Source organism: Oncorhynchus masou, chromosome 3 (assembly GCF_036934945.1).
Source record: "Oncorhynchus masou masou isolate Uvic2021 chromosome 3, UVic_Omas_1.1, whole genome shotgun sequence".
In the NCBI taxonomy this organism is placed as follows: Eukaryota; Metazoa; Chordata; class Actinopteri; order Salmoniformes; family Salmonidae; genus Oncorhynchus; species Oncorhynchus masou.
In genome coordinates, this window is record NC_088214.1 from 36,674,980 (window position 1) to 36,697,797 (window position 22,818).

The 22,818-nt window shown below is 43.5% G+C and overlaps 1 protein-coding gene across 2 annotated transcripts in view; it reads left to right on the forward strand.

The window, feature by feature from the left end:
- The window catches only part of LOC135515602 (glycogen debranching enzyme-like), a 35,124-nt gene extending 12,668 nt beyond the window's left edge, over positions 1–22,456 (forward strand). For both annotated transcript variants that reach the window (XM_064939227.1, XM_064939234.1), the window contains 31 exons: positions 79–248; positions 887–1,090; positions 2,973–3,154; positions 3,448–3,559; positions 4,140–4,266; positions 4,791–4,893; positions 5,008–5,105; positions 5,528–5,667; positions 6,449–6,636; positions 7,722–7,845; positions 8,128–8,291; positions 8,711–8,812; positions 9,385–9,540; positions 10,929–11,079; positions 11,335–11,459; positions 12,580–12,692; positions 13,121–13,255; positions 13,865–13,995; positions 14,357–14,493; positions 14,784–14,917; positions 15,155–15,330; positions 15,689–15,791; positions 15,873–16,098; positions 16,725–16,845; positions 17,052–17,187; positions 17,330–17,442; positions 17,583–17,794; positions 20,883–20,980; positions 21,156–21,243; positions 21,373–21,506; positions 21,585–22,456. In XM_064939227.1, coding sequence (XP_064795299.1) covers positions 79–248; positions 887–1,090; positions 2,973–3,154; positions 3,448–3,559; positions 4,140–4,266; positions 4,791–4,893; positions 5,008–5,105; positions 5,528–5,667; positions 6,449–6,636; positions 7,722–7,845; positions 8,128–8,291; positions 8,711–8,812; positions 9,385–9,540; positions 10,929–11,079; positions 11,335–11,459; positions 12,580–12,692; positions 13,121–13,255; positions 13,865–13,995; positions 14,357–14,493; positions 14,784–14,917; positions 15,155–15,330; positions 15,689–15,791; positions 15,873–16,098; positions 16,725–16,845; positions 17,052–17,187; positions 17,330–17,442; positions 17,583–17,794; positions 20,883–20,980; positions 21,156–21,243; positions 21,373–21,506; positions 21,585–21,702 — 4,321 coding nt within the window. In that variant the 3' untranslated portion in view covers positions 21,703–22,456. The remainder of the gene's footprint in view (positions 1–78; positions 249–886; positions 1,091–2,972; positions 3,155–3,447; positions 3,560–4,139; positions 4,267–4,790; positions 4,894–5,007; positions 5,106–5,527; positions 5,668–6,448; positions 6,637–7,721; positions 7,846–8,127; positions 8,292–8,710; positions 8,813–9,384; positions 9,541–10,928; positions 11,080–11,334; positions 11,460–12,579; positions 12,693–13,120; positions 13,256–13,864; positions 13,996–14,356; positions 14,494–14,783; positions 14,918–15,154; positions 15,331–15,688; positions 15,792–15,872; positions 16,099–16,724; positions 16,846–17,051; positions 17,188–17,329; positions 17,443–17,582; positions 17,795–20,882; positions 20,981–21,155; positions 21,244–21,372; positions 21,507–21,584) is intronic.
- Positions 22,457–22,818: the final 362 nt, after the last annotated feature.

The window sequence follows — 22,818 nt, forward strand, 5'->3', positions numbered from 1 at the left end:
TATGAGACACGGCATCACTAGGCAACTTATTGGAGCTTCATGTTTTAACTAAATATTCAACCCCCCCCCCCTCCCTAGCCACGAAGAGAAGTCAGGCGGTGGCTACGTGGTGGTGGACCCAGTGCTGCGTGCCGGAGCTGACAACCACCACGTCCATCTGGATTGTATCACCATCCAGACCTACCTGTCCAAATGCCTTGGGCACCTGGATGACTGGCCAGACAGACTGAGGGTGGCTAAGGAGTCTGGTGAGAGAGCAGAGGACAGGGGACCATCCTTATGCAAGCCTGCCTTTACCTGTTGTGCCCTTTTGAAGGCTGTCTAGTCTGTGTAGGGCTTTAATTGTTCCAACCCCGTACTTTAATACCGATTCAATTGATCAACTAGTCGTCAACTAAATTTGGTGGGAATGGTGTGTAATGCCTGCACACACGGTGGTCTTCCAGGATCACGAGCGAAGAATACTGTTTTAGTGCATTGTCTCACTTGGAATTTTGAATCCCATGTAATCACAATGAACAGGGTTAGTCTAATTTCTTAGGTCACTTATGGACAACAGTGTAGTTCAAGGTCCCAAGCCAATGTTTACACTACATTTCACCTTGTCATTCTGCAATATCCCATTTTTGAAAGGGGGCTAGGTTAATCATTAACATGCTGACGGGTTACAAAATGCCTACATCTAGTAAGTGACAGAAGTAATATAAATGATGCCGTATGATTGACAGTGTTCCCTGTGTCGTTGGTATGAATCTAAACATGTATGTGAATAAAGAACATTCAGCTAATTTCTTCGAATATGTCTCATAATATCTTATAACATGTTATTTCTTATAGTACTCATTTATTACATTGTTGATTTTAAGATATTTTGTTTGTTTCCCAGGCTACAACATGATCCACTTTACGCCTCTGCAGACGCTCGGTAAATCCAGGTCCTGCTACTCCCTAGCTGACCAACTAAGCTTGAACCCAGAGTTTTCGCCACCTGGAAAGAACTACACCTGGACAGATGTGGGAGAGTTGGTGCAGAAACTGAAGAAAGAGTGGAACATGATCTGTATCACTGATGTGGTCTACAATCACACAGGTGTGTGTTTGTGGGAGAGCATGGACGTGTGTGTGTGGTGGTGGGATGGGGCGTGAACGTGGGTTTGCGTCTCCCTCTCCTTGGTTGAACGACTATCTGCCCAGTAGATTACAGCAGTCTGTTACAAAGAGGCCATACATAAAGAGCAGTTAGTTCAGGGGAAAATAACCAGGGTTTTTCAGCGGGTCTCACAATTCACAGTTTAGTAGTCACCCCTAAGAGTCCTCTACATGTGGGGGGGGTTGTTATCTGTATAGTGTCGTGTGTTGACTAAGTTGCCATAGCAGAACTCCTAATATCACAATATCACAATGCATACTGCATGCCTCTGACTGAATATAGACTAGGGAAAGGCCACTATTGAAAGGCCACAGTCGCAAAAAAATGGTCCTAGGATCTAGTGCAAGCTTTAAAGATGAGTGCCATGTTATAAATACCCTCCCTCGATAATTCTGCCATAACTTAGTTATGGGTGAACCTTAACCTAGCCACTGTGTGCAGCTCTGTAGTCAAGCTGTTGCATAGCAGTTCAGGCAGACACTATGTGGAGTCTTTGTGACTAGCATGCTCATCTAAAAAGGGAGAATGAAATCATTGACTCAAGCTCCAATTGATTAGATGTGTTTTGAATAGAACCTGCGTCAAAGGGACTCGTTGCCATTGGTTCAGAATTGGTTTCTTTTGCCCTAGTAGTTGAGTTGTTTTTCTATTGTCTACTTGTTCCTGTTTAGTGCAGTAACTCATTTTGGTTTGCAAGTTTATCTAACGAGGGTCATTTTTATCTAACGAGGGTCATTTATTATAGTGCAGTGTAGTTAGCCTGCTTTAAAAAAAACGAGATAAGGCTTGGAGAGTATAAAGGCTTGAAAACAGAATTCTCTGGCCCAGGCCCAGTATTGTAAAAGGTTGGATGGTCAGAGAAACCTTATCTCCATGGCAGCTTAAAGGCCATGTGCTAGCTGACACCCAACCTGGGCTGGCTACTGGTCTGCTCTGTGATCAGTGCAGCTCATGGTGAACCAATGGGTGTGCTCTGCTGTTACTTGATGTAACATTACGAAATAGTTACCTTAGTTAGATTTCCCCTTTTCTGTCATATGTGCTCATATCATAAGCAGGCACACACTATGGTTAGAATACTTTCCGTACTCACAACCCTGGCTCGAATCTTATTCAATGTTATTCACATCTGTAATGGCTTCCAAAGGTGCTTCGAACGAGTATTAACTCTGGGGTGTGAAGACGTACGCAATCAAGACAACTTTTACATTTTTAAAATGAATTTGGAAACATTTCTATACTTTTTTACACTTTGGAAATGTGGAGTCGGTTGTGTACATTTGTAGAATTTAAAAAAAAATAATCCCCTTTTTTGAGGCTCCCGAGTGCCGCAGCACTCGGCACTGTATCTCAGTGCAAGGCACTGTATCTCAGTGCAAGATGCGCCACTACAGTTCCTGGTTCGAATCCAGGCTGTATCACATCTGGCCGTGATTGGGAGTCCCATAGTGTGGCGCACATTTGGCCCAGCGTCATCCGGGTTTGGCCGCGGTAGGCCGTCATTGTAAATAAGAATTAGTTATTAACTGACTTGCCTACTTTAATAAAGGTTAAATTATTAAAAAATATATATATATTTAATTTTAAGGCAGCAAAATGTGAAGACTGCATTTTGGTCATATGCCCAACGATTATCCTACCACTGACAGAAGGTTAGCTTTTACATCATCAGGTAGTGTCTGCGTAGGGAGAGTCCATTAACCTTCATTGACCTCTATATTAACCTCTAACATTCCTTGGCAAAAGGCCTCAATGTCCTCCATAACATTTAGGTTGTCTGTGTGGTAACTCTTGCATTGTCCCCTTCCCCTTCCATGTGCAGCCACCAACAGCCCATGGATCAAGGAGCACCCTGAGTGTGGCCACAACCTGGTCAACTCCCCCCACCTGAGGCCAGCCTGGGTCCTGGACCGGGCCATATGGCACATGACCTGCAACATGGCCGATGCCAAGTACGCTGCTAATGGCCTTCCCGCCCAGGTCCAGAATGAGGGGCACCTGAATGTGAGTGTCTGAAGGTCACTGTCACAGCTAGGGTTGCAACATTCCCAGAAACCTTCCTAAAATTCATTTTTTTCTCCTGAAAATCCTCAAACCGGGAACTTAAGGAAAGTTTATTGAGTTTTGTAATCCTCTGGGTCCTGGTCAGTTTTTCCTGGTCATGCCATGATGTGGTCAGGAAAAACTAAAGGCCTTACACATATCACCTTATTGGCTTTGTCTCGATGAAATTGTGGGCTCCGTTTGTGAAGAGCTGAACCTTGAACCGTTTATATGTATATTTTTCTCTCTCTCAGGCAATCCGCGATGTTCTGTGGGGGCAGGTCTTCCCCAAGATCAAGCTGTGGGAGTTCTTCCAGGTCAGAATCGAAAGCGCTGTGGAGGAGTTCAGGGACATGCTCGCAGATGGTGAGAGCATTCAACTGAGTACTGTATGTACTATTCTGTCTTTCTGTTCATGACATCTGCTGTTCATTATAATAACTGGGATGTATTCGAAAAGAACCAAACAGAAGCAAAGAGGCCGAAACAGGGAGGGACTTGTCCAATAAGAAACTCTCGCTTTCGTTGCAAAAGGTTTTCCGGCGTGCACTAATGAATAGACCTCTGTGTTTATAAACCCCTAACGCCAGAGGGTTGTGTGAAAGAGTAACCGTCTCCCCTTCTCATGAGCTCCACCTGTCCAAACAGTGACCGTGTATGGATTCGCACGAGAAGTAGATCCAAGTCACAGTCAAACAGGCACCTTACCTCCACCCTCAATGAGAGTTTGTCCATGTCTGATGTGAAACAAAAGGAGTCAATAAAAAAGAAAAAGCACATAAATGTTGTTGTTGAATTTATCGTTATCCAATTTTTATTTTAAGATGAATTTTGGCAGCTACAGTACATGCAACCTAATCCACCACCCTTGTCAATCAGAGAAATGATGTGTGTTGGTATTGATTCATTAATTGAATGTGCTGTGGTATTATGTGGTTGTAATCAGGAGAGAAACCAGACCAGAAGAAGACTGGGGGTAAACAGGGACTGAAGATCATTCAGGACCCCAAGTTCAGACGCTTCGGAAACGAAGTGGACATGGACTCTGCCCTGGAGACCTTTGTGCCTCACAGGTAAGTCCTATGAAATTCCAATTCCAATGCTGTCTAGTTCAGCAGTGTCAAACCTATTTTACCACCTTGCCCCATGGGACCTCGTCTTCCACGAGGTAAGGAGGGCCGCACAATGTTTTTAAAACATCTCCTTGCCGGCAAAGTGTGCAGAAAACAGTCCTCTACCTAAAGTTTTGTGGATTTTCAATGCTCCCTGCCTGTCTAGCTTTTGTTAGGGTGATTGTTAACAAGCTGGACAGAGTGAAGAGACTGTATAAATGTAGGTTTGTTATCATGTCTACTCAGTTTCCATTTGGTTTTAGTCATTTCAATTGAAAGAAAAAAAACAACAAAAAGGGTTTTACTCAAACCACCGTGTCAATTAGGCTCGCGGGCCTTATGTTTGACACTTCAGACCGTAGTTACTTGGATTGACAAAGTTGATGATCCTAACTTTACATCAGTTCATTGAGTGGATTCTGAATCAACCCCCAAATCTAAAACCAAGTCTCATTCTGCACCTGTCTATCCTTTTCCCTGTCCAGCCACAGTACACAAGCCATTCTGGAGGCCTGTAACAGGCTGTGGGGGAGACTTGAGGAGATCAATAAAGAGCAGTACCAACAGATGATACACCACCAGGAGAAGGTAGGTACCTACCCCCCCCCCCATCAGTAGTTTTGGTATGCTCCATATGCATGTTTGGATAATGTAGTCCATCCATTTGACAATTCTCTGTTCTGCTTATTTTTTTCTACCCAGGCCTCTAACTGCATTGTGGGAAATGTAGTTTATGAGCGCCTTGCTGACCATGGACCCAAACTGGGCCCCGTCACCAGGAAAGACCCTATTGTTCCCAGGTAGGCCAGTGGTCGGGTCGGGGGAACTGCAGTGGGGTCGTGTTTTTTTTACATTTATATAGCCAAATTCTGGCTGAAAATATGGGGTCCTCGCTGAAAAAGTTTGAATACCACTGAGGTAGGCTATGTGCTGACTGTATGTAGATGTTAAAATGCTTCATGACCTAGTTTATTTCACTCACATTAATATAAATAACTGCTTTAGAAACAAGGTCGACAGTATTTTGACTGTAATGTTAGAGGCAGATTAACTTTATTGAAATCTCTGCAGTGAATAAAAAAAGTTCCATCCTTGACATAAAAGATTGTATCATGCTAAACTTCTTTCTACAGGAGTTCCCTCCTCAGGGCCGAAGCAGTAATGCACATGCAAATCACGTTTCATTATGGTTCCAAGTCAATAAATGCGTGTGCGTTGACAGATACTTCACCTTTCCGTTCGAGGAGACGAGCCTGGAGGATGACCTGAAGATGACGGACCAGCCAGACAAGGCCTGTCACTTCCTGGCTCACAACGGCTGGGTGATGGGAGACGACCCTCTTAGAAACTTTGCCGAGCCTGGTTTGCACTTTTTTTTTGACGTTCATTCACTTCTCCCAAATTGTGCGCGGCTGGCACATAGGGCAGCAACAAAAGTCTTCTCAACTGTGCCCCAGCTCTGCTGATGTTGGTGCTTAGTAAAATGTTCTAAACATTATAATTTACATTTCATTTACATTTAAGTCATTTAGCAGACGCTCTTATCCAGAGCGACTTACAATATGTGCTTTCCGCTAAGGAAGATGATAATACCTTACACTCACTTATTTCATCAGGCCAAAGATCAGTGTCTCTCTATTGGGTCATTGGCACCCAAACAGTCTGGAGATGCATGATCCAGTCACTCTCAACTGCTATCTTACCATGTGTAGCCTAAGTGATATAGAATGCTTAGTTTAGACTTCAGAGAGTCACTCGGGGAGGCTCCCGAGTGGCGCAGCGTTCTATGGCACTGCATCTCAGTTCCTAGAGGCGTCACTACAGACAATGGTTTGATCCTGGGATGTATCACAACCGGCCGTGATTGGGTGTCCCATAGGGTCGGCTCACAATTGGCCCAGCGTGGTTCGGGTTTGGCCTGGGTAGGCCATCATTGTAAATAAGAATTTGTTATTAACTGACTTGCCTAGTTTAATAAAGGTTTAAAAAATAAATAATTTAAAGCTGGAAATAGCAATGCCATTCCAGTGGTAACCTGATTATTCCACAAGGGGGAGCCAGTGTGATGTAAATATCATTCCCAGTGTTACTAAAGACCCAGTTCCTGAGACGTCAAGAAACGAATGCCTCTTCTTCTTTCCAGGCTCCAACGTGTACATCAGGAGAGAGCTGATCTGCTGGAGTGACAGCGTCAAGCTTCGCTATGGCGACAAGCCCGACGACTGCCCCTACCTGTGGACCCACATGCAGAAGTACACAGAGATCACAGCCAAGCACTTCGCGGGAGTCCGCCTGGACAACTGTCACTCCACCCCCCTGCACGTGGCTGAGGTACATTCTCTTTAGTCTGAATCATTTTAGTTTGTTATTACAATCCGTGTAGCCCATGATATACCCCTCTCTATGAAATGCATAGCGTTACTGCGTGTAAGTATCTTCCAAGGTAACAATTGATAGACTTGATGTATGAATAAAGTTAGTGATCATTTGCTGTAAAGGGACAAAACAATGTCATTACTGAAAACCACTCTCCTTCCGTAGCACATGCTGTCAGCAGCCAGGGCGGTCAGGCCCAACCTGTATGTGATCGCGGAGCTCTTTACAGGCAGCGAGCTCATTGATAATGTGTTTGTTAACCGCCTGGGGATAACCAGTCTTGTCAGAGGTACCCGGATGTTAACGGATGTTAACAAAGCACTGGAGTGGTGGGGGTTAAACCCTAGGTTACACTTTATTTGACATATCTGGTGTTTACTTACTAACATTGAAAATGTGTATTTAAACCACGTCATAATTACATTTTGTATAATCTGTTACCTGTTTCTTCAATGTAAGTACCAGAAAGTATCGTTGGTTACCACATAATTTTTGTGTAAACGCCAAGTACCATATTAGGAGTGTAAAATAAAGTGTTACCAAAAATGTTTTGTTTTGGCATGACACTAAATCTCTGTTTTTGTCTCTTTCTGCATGTCTTTCTCTCTACATCTCTCACTACATCTCTTACTCCCACTGATACTTCACATACTATTGCTCTGTCTGATTAACATTTTTGCATTAAACATATCACCTGTTGTTTACTTCCTGGTCTAAACACCTCATTGACCTTTATAATTGGTTGTTTTCCTCACCCCTTTGTCGGTTCTCTTCTAATTTTCTGTCTCTTTGTTTGGTCTCTTTTTGGGGTTTTGGCATGTTTTCTTTTGCACTTTGACCCCCCCATCCATCACTCCTCCATACTAACCTCTCCTGCTTAGCTTTGCCGCCTCCCTGCATTTCTACTTCGTCTTCCCTATCCCTCATCCATCCATTCTCTCTCTCCCTCAACCTAAACCTATACCCCCCCCTTCCCCTCTTTCCACCCTCTCTCTGTGATTTAACCCCTTGTTGACTGGCCTGTGGATTTGGACATGTAGTACATGTTGGACGTGGCTCGTGTGGCGATGCCCAGTCTGTACGTGGTGGCTGAGCTGTTCACAGGCAGCGAGGACCTGGACAATGTCTTTGTAAATAAGCTAGGCATTACCTCACTCATCAGAGGTAGGACTACACACCACTAGTCTGGTCCCAGATCTGGTTTGGTCAGCCTTGCCAACTCCTTTGGTTGTTGTCATGAATGACCATAGGAGTTGGTGAGACACCACAAACAGATCTGAGACCAGGTTAGTGCATCACTGCATCTTTGAAGGAAAAATGGCATCAACGGGCATTCTCGAGTCCTGCATGTTGGCATTGTATGTGATTGAAACGACGACAAAGTAATACAGTGGTATAACTGTACATCTCTTCTTCCCTCTCTTTCCCTCTACCTGATCCCTCCAGAGGCAATGAGTGCAGGGGACAGTCACGAGGAGGGCAGGCTGGTGTACAGGTACGGAGGGGAGCCCGTCGGAGCCTTTGTCCAGCCCAGCCTCCGGCCCTTGGTGCCCAGCATCGCCCACGCCATGTTCCTGGATGTCACCCACGACAACGAGTGCCCCATCCAGGTACCTTATTCTTAAGTGCCCTATTTAGGTAGCCTTTTCTTGAGTTTCACTATTCGGGTACAGCATAGCATTATAGTGGCCATTGCTAGTTCATTGCTGTAAAACATATCTAGGCAATGTTTCAATATGCAGACTAGCTAGCATACTACTTAGAATGAAGCAAATATACTGGCCATGTATTCTAAGTGATATGCTAGCATGTACATTGAAACATATTGTTAAACGATATAGGGGCTTCACTGTTCACAACCTGGTTGATTTCAGTATGAACTTTGGGTTTAAATCCAGTGCTATATGAAACTCCAGTGAGTTTTTTTACTAAAATGGGAACATTGCCCCCCTAGTAAAAAAAAAGAAAAAAAAGAAGAGATCCACACATCTGGTTGTGTCAATTCCTTTCGTTGTTGTCTATGTTCCAGCTCCGCTCTGCATACGACTCGCTACCCAGCTCTGCCATCGTCTCAATGGCCTGCTGTTGCTCTGGCAGCACCAGGGGATACGATGAGTTGGTGCCTCACCAGGTAACACACAGACACACACAAACACACATACACACTCACACCGTTTCTCTGTCATAACAGTATAATGACTTTTGTCTTGATATTTGCATATGTTAATTGCATATACACCACTATAGCATCACATATATATATATCTCTCAAATCACTTTAAAGGGTAATTTAGAAAAATGTCATCTACATATTCATCATCTCCAGTATGTGAAAATGGGGTGTTTCTATATTTTGTATGTATGTTGTGTTTCCAATGACATCGTCAACCAATTAGTAGACCATTATTAAGCAATACCTACTCACAATTTGTCAAAATCACACAATGCACACCAATGATGTCGTTGGAAACACTTACCTTCCTCTATCTTTTTTACTACAAAACATAGAAATGCGCCATTTTCACATAATGTTGATGTTGGGGTGGTGCCGGAGATGAAAATGGTGAAGTTTCCCTTAAGTATAAAGCCAAAGGAAAGTTTAGAATTATATTAGGTACTATAGTAATATTGTACAGTAAATAGCCATGGAGAATGAATGACTAAGCTCTTCAGTAACCATCTCCTCTGCGTGTCTGCCTGTAGATCTCAGTGGTGAAGGAGGAGCGTTTCTACCCCAAGTGGAACCCTGACGCCAAGGCCTCGTCCCCTGGCGAGGTCAACCTGAAGACGGGTATTATCGCCGGCAAGCTGGCCCTCAACAAAATGCACCAGGATCTGGCCTCCAAGGGATTTAACCAGGTGGGTGTGTGGAGGAGTAAAAATGAAAACTAATCATGAAATAACGAGTTAGGACACTGAAATTAAATGATTAGCAAACAAAAATCGAATGGGGTTTTCATGCTTTTTTCCCCCCTCTAATTGGGTTGTCAGGCTTCTGAATCTAGTGTGATGACTCAGCAGGATGACATTGTCATGAACGGCACCGCAGATGTTGGTCGCGTTCCCCTGCTTAGACGTTGCATGCGTCAATAAATGGTTTCGTACCACGTCATCGACTGTGCAGTCGTGCACTAGATTGCTATAACATATCAGTCGTGTTCCTCTGCCCAGACATTTGTAACGCATGCCAGATCTTACAAACTCCTGGATAAGTATTTTACGTATCAGTTAACCACTTTATGTTATAGCAGTCTGGTGTCCGACTGCACGGTCGATGACGTGGCCAGCAACCATTGTTTGATGCATGCAATGTCTGAGCAGGGTAACGTGACCATGATGTGGTTAAAAGGTACGTAAAAACACCCATCTAGGTGTTGTAAGATCTGGCAGGTGTCAGCAACGTCTGAGCAGAGAAACGCACCCATTGAGATGAGCGCGATGCAAGACTTTGCTACTATGGCTAAGCTCGCAATGGCCACCAGTCCACCCATTATGCCTTCATTGACTTGAATGTATCAGGCTCCCGAGTGGCGCAGCGGTCTAAGGCACTGCATCTCAGTGCTAGAGGCGTCACAACAGACCCTTGTTCGATTCCATGCTATATCACAACCGGCCGTGATTGGTAGTCCCATAGGGCGGTGCACAATTGGCCCAGCGTCGTTAGGGTTTGGCCCGGGGTAGGCCGTCATTATAAATAAGAATTTGTTCTTAAACTGACTTGCCTAGTTAAATAAAATCAAAATGGGGATGCTCGTTCTATTCATTATATTTCTATGGCAGCACATGCAGTCAGGAGTGAAAGAGAGGATAAAATGTGTGTCTTTTTTGCTATTATTATATTATTATATTGAGCTCGGTCATTTGGCTGGACAATTACCATCATCCAAAATGCCATGACCGTCACAGCCCTACTTTAAACCTAACCTAAACTCATCACCTTATGTATTAATGCCCCACAGCAGCTTGAAGTGACATCCCCAAAAACAGAAACTATACAACACATAAATGGCTGTTAGCCTCCCACACACAGGTTACTTTTTGTCCCCAACACTGAAACTAAATAATATAAAAACAAAATAGAAATGCCTCCCAAAAAGCACGTTATTTTATTTCCATTTACTAAATAGTTTTTTCATTATTATTTTTAGTTTCCGTTTTCTATAATAACCTTGGTGAATGTATACATGTATTTGCATGATAAGTGTTATGTGTAACAGTGCTTGTTATTTCCTCTGTTCCCTTCCTAGGTGTACGTGGACCAGGTGGACGAGGACGTTGTGGCGGTGACGCGTCACTGTCCCAGCACACACCAATCTGTGGTCGCCGTGTGTCGCACTGCCTTCCACAACCCCAAACACCACGAGTATAGGAAGGAGGTTCCACCCATGTTCATCCCTGGTATGATGCTTCACTGTTACCATAAACAGGACAATGCCCTCAGAATGGGCCATCCATAGAAATACAATAATACTAGAGTGGCCTATGTTATTCATCTCCATAACTTTAGAATGTGCTGATAATGGCAGACATCTTGGTCAGGGATTAGTTCCAAACCAGTATTGTTGGAACAAATGGCAATAGAGCCACAGGAGATGACTTGGATGCAGGACCTACTATTTTAACACAATCAACTTAATCTCTCTCTGTCTCCAGGTAAAATTGACGAGGTGGTTCTCGAGGCGCGTGTCATCGACAGGCAAGCCGGCACCTACAAGAAATGTGAGAAGTACATTAACGGCATGCCGGAGTACACTGTGGAGATTAAGGAGCACATCCAGGTAACGTGATGCCGGGGAACGTGGGTAATTACAGTTGTTTAGGCCCCCTGTCACAAAGGGCTTGAGATATAAAGTCTTTCCTCTCAAACAAATCCATTCTCAGACTGGGTCTTGAAAAACAAGCTGCTTCAGGGGCATCCGGTTACATTTCACAAGCTGCTATTGTGTCTGTACTCTGTCTGGCTTGTTTGTGAGTTTCTATTGAATTTCGTTTCGTTTACATGTTACTCAGTGTTGTCTGCTTCGCTAAATGTACTTTTTGCATTTTAGTTAAAGTAAAACATTTGGTAATGATTAATGCCATGTTTTTGCAATGATTTACGCTAGATGACTAACAGGAGCCGCTTTTTTGAAGACACCCCACCACCATCTGTGTACTACTCCTCCATTGTAAAAAAATATATATATATTTTGGAAGCTATAGAAATACATTTTTAAACATTTTAACTGGACAAGTGAGTTAAGAACAAATTCTTATTTACAATGACAGCCTACCGGGGAACAGTGGGTTAACAGCCTTGTTCAGGGGCAGAACAACAGATTTTTACCTTGACAGCTCGGGGATTCAATCCAGCATTCTTTCGATTACTGGCCCAACGCTCTAACCACTAGGCTGCCCCATCTTTATTTACTTCTACATTTTGTTTTTGCCAAGTTTATTCTATTACAGATGACCTAATGCATATTTTTGTATTAAATTATGTTAGCTAAACATTAACATGTCAAATGAAAAGATGTATACAAAAATGTACCTTAAAGCATCATTTTTTGTATAAAAAAAGTACAACTTTTAATTTTACTGTCCCCACTACTACAACAACAAAATACTTAAATACATGTAATTTTGTCCTTAAAACATTTGATTTCAAATGCTGTAGAATTCCATTCACTCCTATGGAGTTCTGCATCTTCTGGGGAGTGGCAATATCGCCAACCGGTGCCTTCAAAGCGTCTCACTGGTCAATACTTAGCAATCCAGTGTTTTTATAGATAATTGATATAGACCAGCAAAAGCCAATTCAAAATTGTCTTCAACTCTCCTCTCAATACCCCATTGTGGACCTTGATACTGTTTTGTGTGGCAGTGAAATTATTCACCCATGGTCTTATTCACCCCCAGCTGAAGGACAGTGGCGTTGTGAAACATGCAGGGGTGACATCTAAGGGCAGCAGTGAGTTTGTCCAGGAGATCGTCTTCGAGCGCCTCACCCCCGGCAGCGTCATCGCCTTCAGGTTAGAGGTCATGATGAGTAGCCCAATATACCCAGAAATTGAATAGAATTTAAAGGTCTACTGCAAAACGCACACATATGTTAGTGAGGGGTGGGGGTGTTCTTTGGACAGTTTGGCCTCATATTGTCTACTCACAGCTCACAGGTAATACTGGTAACTCTTCAGCCCTTCGATAGCTCAGTTGGTAGAGCGTTGGACTGTAAAATAGCAGTGATCTGTAGGTCGCTGGTTCAAATCCGTCTTGAAGGAAGAAACCTTTTGGCCGAGAAATCTCTTCAGCATTGCAGACTGTATGTCTCCTAGCCTGGTCCAAGATGTGTTTATGATGTCTTGACAACTTCTATGTTCATGTCAGGCCAAAGGCACAAACAGATCTGGGACCAGGCGATATGTTTCCCTCTGAGATGTATCTGTGTTTCCCTCATCAGGGTGAGTCTGGACCCCAGGGCCCAAGAGCTGGTGGGAGTCATCAGACATCACCTGATCCAGTTCAGCCCAAAGTACAAGCTTGGCAGTCTGCCCGACCAGCACACACCAACCATACTGGAGACACCCCTGGCACAGTGAGTATACATCGCACAAAGACACACTTGCACACACGCACCCACCCACGCGCACACACACACACACACACACACATACATACATGCACACAAATGTACCGCTACACACACACACTGCTTTGCAAACACACCATTTTGCAAGCACACCATGTCTTTTGGAAAAGTGCTGAAAAGGTATAGTACAGATGTCGTATCTTAATTTGATCATCCTGTTACAGGATAACTTTCCTGCAATGCAGGGAATTAAAAACGTGTATTGTATTTGAAGTTTAAAAAGCCTTCTGAAGTTTGTAATTTCCACTTTCCACTTGATTTTCCCTCACGAAAAATATATCAACCCGTATAAAAAAATGTCCGTTAATTATAATCTGCGTAATAATTGACATGTCCTGTTGCTGCTGGATTATTTTCCTGCTGTAGCAAACTTGCTCAAATTAAAATCCTACATCTGTATGTTTTTTTAATGATGGTCATATATTTGTATAGTGAGGAATTGATCAACACACTGATCAACATACTGATCAGTGTAACTCTGTAGTCTCCAGTTGTGCCCAGTAAGGTGAGTGTGTGTTGTAATGTTACGTGACCCTATCCTCTATCCCCATGCAGGATCATGTCTAAGCTGACCCTGGCCGACATGAACATGCTGCTGTTCCGCTGTGACTCTGAGGAGCAGGAGGAAGGAGGAGGCTGCTACAACATCCCCTCCTGGACTAGCTTCAAGTACGGTGGCCTGCAAGGTACAGTACAGTTCACACAGAGGAGGGGGTCCAGTCAGCACCATGGTCGGTGTCAATTTCCCATTTTAACTCAGTCAATTCAGTGGAAATTGAAATAGAAATTAGAATTTTGCAGTTTACTTCCTGAATTGACTGATTTTGGAAGTGAATTGATCCCAACCCTGGTCAGTGCACATTGTGTTTGTTGCCCCTAACCACTGATACTTTGTCAGATATTTTTCCACCCCACCATGGTTAAGGTTAGGATTTGTGTTGGTAAGCTGATCCTAGATCTGTGCCTACGAGCATCTGTACACATGAGAATATTGTTGAATGAAACTGGATATAGACATTAAAAATCTGATTAATTGTTTTGATACAGGTTTGATGTCAGTGATGGCAGACATTCGTCCCAAGAACGACCTGGGCCACCCGCTGTGTGACAACCTGAGACAAGGTGACTGGATGATTGACTACGTCAGCAACAGGCTGGTGTCCCGTGGTGGCGCTCTAGGAGAGGTGAGCACGGTTTGAGTGACAGTAATTCAAACCGAATGAATCACTCTTGATTTTCTATAAGGCCAAGTAGACTGCCAAAGACGGTCTGATGAACTTGACAATAATTATGCCAAATAGAAGGGAATCCATCCTACAACTCGTCCCATCTAAGGTCCAAGACCTGAGTTTTAAATCTACCAGTGTGTCAGCAGTAAGATGAGGATTAACTCGCTGTCACCATTTTCCACAGTCGTCATTTTCAAGATTGGTGTTTTCCATTATAGCATGTGTGTTGTCCGAAACGTTTCCAGGTGGGGAAGTGGCTGGAAGGGATGTTCCACTATCTGAAGCACATCCCTCGCTACCTCATCCCCTGCTACTTTGACGCCATCCTAGTGGGAGCCTATACCACAGCACTGGACATCACCTTCAACAAGATGTCCAGGTATGTCCCCATAGAAACAGCCCTGTAAATGTTTCTCACACACTCAACATACAGTCAGAAAATGATGCAATAGAGAACAATTGAAGAGACTTCAATTAGATGTTGTATTTGGTGTTAAAAAGGCCCTGCACCTTTAACTTTAAGGGTGTGCCGAAAATCTTATTTACATTTGATGTGTTTTTCTGCACAGCAGTTTTCATGTAAAACCATGTTTTTCTCTGTTTCTCTCTTGTTCAGTTTTGTCCAGAACGGCTCCACCTTCGTCAAACTGCTGGCTCTGGGCTCGGTCCAGATGTGTGGTGTTGGCAGTTTCCCGGCTCTGCCCCCCTTGTCCCTGGCGCTACCCGACGTCCCCTACCGCCTCGACAAGGACACTGGCAAGAAGGAGCAGTGCTGCGTCTCCCTGGCTGCAGGTCTGCCTAGCAACAACTCATGTCTTTTCTACTACTGGAAACAGTGGTGGGACGCCAACCAAATAACTCATATTTTTTCTGTTTATATTCTGGAAACAAATGATAATAATCTTCATGCTGGACGACATTGAGTAGCCAAATAACTGGTGTTTTAGAAGTCTCCTGGTAGTCATCAAAACAAACTATCATTGTCGCTTGTTATTTTACTGAAATGATGCTGTAAGCTTCAGTTCATGACCAGTTCGGTAGTTGATAAAGTCCTATTTGTGTCTCGGTACCACTTGAGAATTGGTGTTTGAATTTCAGCTGTGTTCGAACATCTGCTTCCTTTATTCATCTCTACCTTCCTGTTTCACAGGTCTGCCTCACTTCTCCTCTGGAATCTTCCGCTGCTGGGGCCGAGACACCTTTATCGCTCTGCGTGGACTCATGCTGCTCACTGGTCGTCACCTGGAGGCTAGGTGACTGTTCCCTGCACTGCACTAGAGTCCAAATGGGACTTCTTAGGTATATGTTAATTCAATGTTTATTTTCATGAACAGAAACATCATCCTGGCGTTTGCAGGCACCCTGAGACACGGTCTTATCCCCAACCTGTTGGGCGAGGGCATCAGTGCACGCTATAACTGCCGTGATGCAGTGTGGTGGTGGCTGCAGTGCATCCAAGACTACTGTACCCTGGTGCCCGAGGGCTCTGCCGTCCTCCACTGTCCCGTGGTCAGGATGTATCCCCATGACGACTCCGAGCCCCACGCCCCTGGCACTCCGGTAGGTCACAGCAATGCACATACCGTACACACACATTTTCTTAATCTCTCTCTCTCACAAACACACACACATGTAGACACCCACACACACATGTAGACATCCACACACCCACACACACACACACATGAAGACACCCACACTCACACATGTAGACACCCACACTCAAACACATAAATGCACACACAGACACACACTCTTCATCTTTCTCTCTCTCTCACACACACACTCCCACATGTACACATACAGTATATACACCCACACACATATGGAAAAGCACAATCTACACACACATGTACATTGTAATATTTTTGTATGCTGGTATTGTACGTTCTGTATTGTAGATATGTAGTGGTGTAATAATGATATATTATGTACTGTTTTATCTTTTGTTTTATGTGTAATGTAAGTACCTTAATGTGTTTGGACCCCAGGAAGAGGGAGAGCTAATGGGGATCCCTAATAAATATATTCACTCACACACTCTCCCATTGCTCTCTCTCACACACACACTCTCACATGCGCACATATTACCCGCACTCATTGTGCATAAATCCACACATGTCCACACAAACACCTACAGGACCTCAAGCAGGGGTACAGTCTAACATCATTCTCGTGTGTTTCAGTTCTCGTTCACACAGCCCCTTTGTGATGTTATCCATGAGGCCATGACTCGTCACATGCAGGGCATCGACTTCAGAGAGCGCAATGCCGGGCCAAATATCGACATGCACATGAAGGACGAGGGTGAGTCTGTCACGGTCACCTCCGGTCACGGTCACACTTTGAGTTAATAAGTAGGACCAGTAGTTTTTCCTGGTTACGTTACCTTCTGGGCCCCGGTGATTCCCTAAAGTGGCTCTAAATGGTTATTATGTTTGTTCTTATGGTGAACATTGTCATGGGGTCTTGCTTCAGCAAACAAGGTGTATTGTTGTTCTCCTTGCTCCCAGGCTTCAATGTTGTGGCCAAAGTGAATCGTTATACTGGCTTTGTGTACGGCGGCAACCGTTTCAACTGTGGAACGTGGATGGACAAAATGGGAGAGAGTGACAAAGCTCGCAACAAGGGCATGCCCGCCACACCCAGGTAAGACTTTTATCATCATAGACCACCATAGAATACAAAACCATACATTACAACACAATGTTAACCAAACTGTGAGGCAAACGTATTATTCTTCAAATATTAAGCTGTTTTGACTCATGTCCCTGGTTGCGTGTGTCTCCAGAGATGGGTCAGCGGTAGAAATGGTGGGTCTCTGTAAGTCTGCTGTGCGCTGGCTGGTGGAGCTCCATAAGAAGGGCCTTTTCCCCCACAGCTCCATGAAAATACACCGGGACGGTGAGTGCTGCCTGGGCACAAGCGCACACACACACATACATTATATTGTATGCAAACACACACACACACACACCCGACTTCCCTTTCTTTAATAAGACATAATGAAAACATTGTTATTCTATGATTGTTTTCCCTGGCAGGTAAGGAGTTGAAGGTGTCCTATGAGGATTGGAACCATAAGATCCAAGTCAACTTTGAGAAGAACTTCTATGTGTCCCATGACGAGAAGGACCCCGACGAGAAGCACCCTGACCTGGTCCACAAGAGAGGCATTTACAAGGACAGCCACGGAGCCTCCAGCCCCTGGTGTGACTACCAGCTCAGGCCCAACTTTTGCATCGCCATGGTGGTGGTGAGTTGCTATCAGTGGCGTCAGCTCATGCCCGGTTTCCTCTTTTTTTTCTCATTGTAATTTTAGTTTACTTGCATGATTGACTGATTGAAATGGAATTGACCCCAAGACTGGTCCTTAGCCCTTTTCTTGCAACGATCTACAGCAGTGGTTCCCAAACTTTTTATAGTCCCGTACGCCTTCGAACATTCAACCTCCAGCTGTGTACCCCCTCTAGCACCAGGGTCAGGGTGAGTTTTTGTCACATCCCGGCTCATGGGAAGTGACAAAGAGCTCTTATAGGACCAGGGCACAGGGCACAAATAATAATATAATAATAATCAATCATTTTGCTCTTTATTTAACCATCTTACACATCAAAAAGTATTTGTTCGTCGAACATTGTTAATAACTCACCACAGGTTAATGAGAAGGGTGTGCTTGAAAGGATGCACATAACTCTGCAATGTTGGGTTTCATTGGAGAGAGTCTGTCTTTAATCATTTTCCACACACAGTCTGTGCCTGTATTTAGTTTTCATGCTAGTGAGGGCCAAGAATCCGCTCTCACTTAGGTAAGTGGTTGCAAAGGGCATCAGTGTTTTAACAGCGCGATACTCTGAGCGCAGCCCAATCCAGAAATATGATTAAATAAAATGTTCACAGAACCGCTTGTTTCAATTTTGATGAAGCTCTCTTGTTCAGATATCGGTAAGTGGACTGGAGGCAGGGCATGAAAGCCATAACGAATACAGTTGTTTGTGTCATCCTTTTGTATCAACTCACTCAGGTGCTTCGCTATATCACATTGGAAAGACCTGTGTGTTGTCCTTTAAAATTGCAGATAGAGAATAGCTCCAATTTCTTAATCATAGCCTCAATTTTGTCACACACATTGAATATAGTTTTGTAGACTCCCTGTAATCCCAGATTCAGATCATATAGGCGAGAAAAAACATCACCCAGACAACCAGGGCACTTCTGTATATTGTAAAAGCGTTACATGGTCGCTGCCCATATCTTTACATAGTGCAGAAAATACATGAGTTCACAAAGTTAACTATTTTCACTCTACTGTCCAAAACGTATTTCAACCTGTCAGGCATTCCCTTGGCAGCTAGAGCCTCTCTGTGGATGCTGCAGTGTCCCCAAGTGGCATCGGGAGCAACTGCTTGCATGCGCGTTACCACTCCACTATGTCTCCCTGTCATGGCTTTTGCGCCATCAGTACAGATACCAACACATCTTGACCACCAAAGTCCATTTGATGTCACAAAGCTGTCCAGTACTTTAAAAATATCCTCTCCTGTTGTCCTGGTTTCCAGTGGTTTGCAGAAGAGGATGTCTTCCTTAATTGACGTAACAGAGCTATACCAGGCTGACCACGTCTGACTCATCCAGCTGTAGCGCATAGAATTCACTGGCTTGTATGCGAAGCAGTAATTGTTTCAAAACATCTGACATGTCACTGATCCGTCGTGAAACAGTGTTGTTTGATGAAGGCATTGTCTGTATAGTTTTTTGGGGCCTTTTCCCCCAGAATTGTTCCAGCCATATCCACGGCAGCAGGAAGAATTAAGTCCTCCACAATAGTATGCGGCTTGTCTGTCCTAGCCACTCGGTAGCTCACCATATAAGACGCTTCTAGCCCCTTCTTATTAATGGGATCTGTTACTTTTATACATGTCTTACTACTCGAAAGTCGTCTTAATTCTCGCTCAAAAAACTCCTGTGGCTTATTTTTCAAATTGGCATTTTTTGTATCTAAATGTCTGAATGTTTCATTGAGTTGTGAGAAAGTACTTTTGCACATATAACACACTGTGGCTGAGGAAAGGCACTACTCCTAATATAAGTGAACCCCAAATCAATGTAGTTATCATATTTGCGCCTCTTTGATGGTCCAACATCCCTGTCTGTTGTTCGGTGCTTTCCCGGGTAAAAGGGCAGTAGCTCTTCGGGTGCATCAGATTCACAACTGTCAGTGTCCATGCTAGCTGGGCTAACAACAAGTGTATAATTACTGATGCTAGCATTGGATGTGCTCATGGCAGCAGAACAACTTGTGTCGTCAACAGGTACAGGTGTAGTACTGCTGGTAGTAGCAGTACTTACCAGTAGAGCTGGTATGTCTCTATGGATGTTGGCCTTCATTTTTGGCTACATTCGGACCATTAATGGAATTCCCGCGAGAGGGGTAACAGTTAATATGATTGGATGTTAATTATTTGACTAGGCTACCTGTATTTGACATTGTGTTGTTATTTTGCTGAACACTAGATGGTTTTATTTTATTTTTGCTAGTAAAATGAGGCTACTCAGGCAAGAAAAAAACCTTACCCAAATGTGTAGCCCCGTTAGAAAATATAAATGGACTGTTTGAAAATTATACATATTTTTAAAAATGTGGATCACATTTTCATTTGGCGTACCCCCGACGACATTGTACCACAGTTTGGGAATACCTGGTTTAGACCGTTTGTAAGTTTTGACAGACGAGGAGTGAGGTTCTCTTCTTCTCCCACTTTGACCATGCAGTGCAGGAATCTTAGCTCTATTCCGTTTAGTTTTGTCCTAAAAAAAACTCCCTAGTCCTTGCCAATGTCAAGCATGCCAATAACATGATGCCGCCATCACCATACTTGAAAATATGAAGTGGTACTCAAAAATGGTATATTTTTATTACATTTTTATTTTATGTGAATCACATTTTTATTTGGCCTACCCCTGACAGCATTGCTTACCCCTGGGGTTAAAACTTTTTTTTAAATTCATATTTTAAGGGAAATGTTTTTATATATCTTATATATCTTTAGCTCACATAATATAATTTAAAAGTATTCATTGAGGTGTCTGTAATAGAATATATGTGTCAAAACAAATGTAGACATGAATAAATGCATTTCTATAGCTTCCAATATGTTTTTTACAATGGTGGTGGAGTGCCAAGATGGCGCAGTGGCTTCAATACAGCCCCCTGTAATTTATTTGGGGAAAAAAATAAATCATTGTTTTCTTGACTACCCCTTGGGTGTAAATATATCTAAAGAACGGGGGTGGAGTTTGTGAGGTATTAATGAGTTGAATATTTTCTCTATTTTGACCCTGAGGCTCCTGAGTTGTTCACGGTGGAGAGAGCCTGGAAGGCCCTGGAGGTCGCTGAGAAGAAGCTGCTAGGACCTCTGGGAATGAAGACCTTGGATCCAGAGTAAGATACCTACAGCTATTAGTCATTATTATTAGTTATTAGTAGGTCCAAGTTTTTCCTATTCAGGTCATATTGTTAGGAAAAGCTCCTGGAGCCCTCTTCATTTACTGATTCATTTTCTATATATATTTTCTTGGCTTGTATACTACTGACATCACGTTTATTTCTCCCCCAGTGATATGGTGTACTGTGGTGTCTATGACAACGCCCTGGATAACGACAACTACAACGTGGCCAGAGGCTTCAACTACCACCAAGGACCGGTGAGTGTGCTTCACTCAGGATTGGAGTTGTAACACACCTTAAATGAGGAGTTATTTTTCACCTTCTTATGGCAATGCTCCTGAGCGGATAAATAAAGTTATATTGAGTTGACTTGTTTGTTTTCTTAGGAGTGGCTGTGGCCAATTGGGTACTTCCTTCGAGCAAAGCTCTATTTTGCCAAGAAGCTTGGGAAGGAGACCTATGACCAGACAGTGTACCTGGTGAAGAGCATACTCTCTCAGCATTATGTCCACCTGGAGAGGTAAATGCACACAGACACACACACACACATTTACGCACACTATTTGAACACCCATCCATATCTCTTCTATCCCCCCAGGTCTAGTTGGAAGGGTCTGCCAGAGCTGACCAATGAAAATGGACAGAATTGCCCCTTCAGCTGCGAATCCCAGGCCTGGTCCATCTCCACGGTGCTGGAAGTCCTCCACGACATGTGACACAACCTCAATTCCTGTGGGCAGAGACCCGCCCTATGATCTCACTTCCTGTGGGTGGAGACTCGTCCCATGATCTCATGTCCTCTTGTAGTCCGGCATTGTTTTATTTCACCTTCGTAGTGTGGTCTTTGTTGGCTTGTTTTCGACCTCATATACACCCCATGGACTAACCATACTGGGATCTCAAGTATACAGCAGGCTAATAATGCCTAGTGAACATGTGAACACCAGCACTTGCAGTTTGTTGTGGAGGGCATTGGGAAATTGTAGTTCACAGCCTCATTTGACACCTGACTTAGTGTTGTCACCTTGCAGTAGATATTAGCTAATGTTATCGCACTTAAAGATGAAGTGATGTATTCTAAGGTTGGAAGACCGACTGTTTTAAAACCAGATTACCTCCTAGGAAGATAAACTTTCATCTTGTCACCTTAGCTGCTAACCTGTCTCTTTTAAAGACTGTATCAAAGTGTACTGTACTATGAAATTTGTCAATTGGTGATCCATTGTCGTGTGCTACCATGCCTTTTACTGGAGTTTAGATCCCTAAATAGAAACCTCTGTGGAAACGTGTCACTGTGACTGAAACCTTGTAGAGTTGCTCTTCTATCTATGACCCTCTAAATGTGATGCATCTCTCCATGTGAATCTGATGCCTCATTTTATTGGTCAGCACGCATCTAGCTTATAGTGTGTCTAGTCTACATAGTGTTGTCATGGTACTTAATGGTATATAAACAGTCTGCAACCTGAACTATTCTGTGTCTTTGTCTTCATGTCTGTGTTGAGGTGAAGAAAAACAATAGTTTGACTGACTGAGTAGCCTGTACACTAGCTCCCAGTTAGCTCTCTGTGTTGTGTTAGACACAGCACACAGTAAAACTTTTATTTATTGAAACCTAATCTAGTTTTTTATTTTTTAAATACACATTTCAAGAGAAACCTGGTCAAAGACCACAGTAGATTTTACAATTTCTACAATTTTTTATAAACCTATGTCATGAAGAACGTTTTTTACAGTACACTAACTGTCTCTAGTCCTGTTCTTTAGGATCAATTGAAGACAGAGGGATATCATGGGGATCCAGAACACTGACAAGACACAGGCAGAGAGCA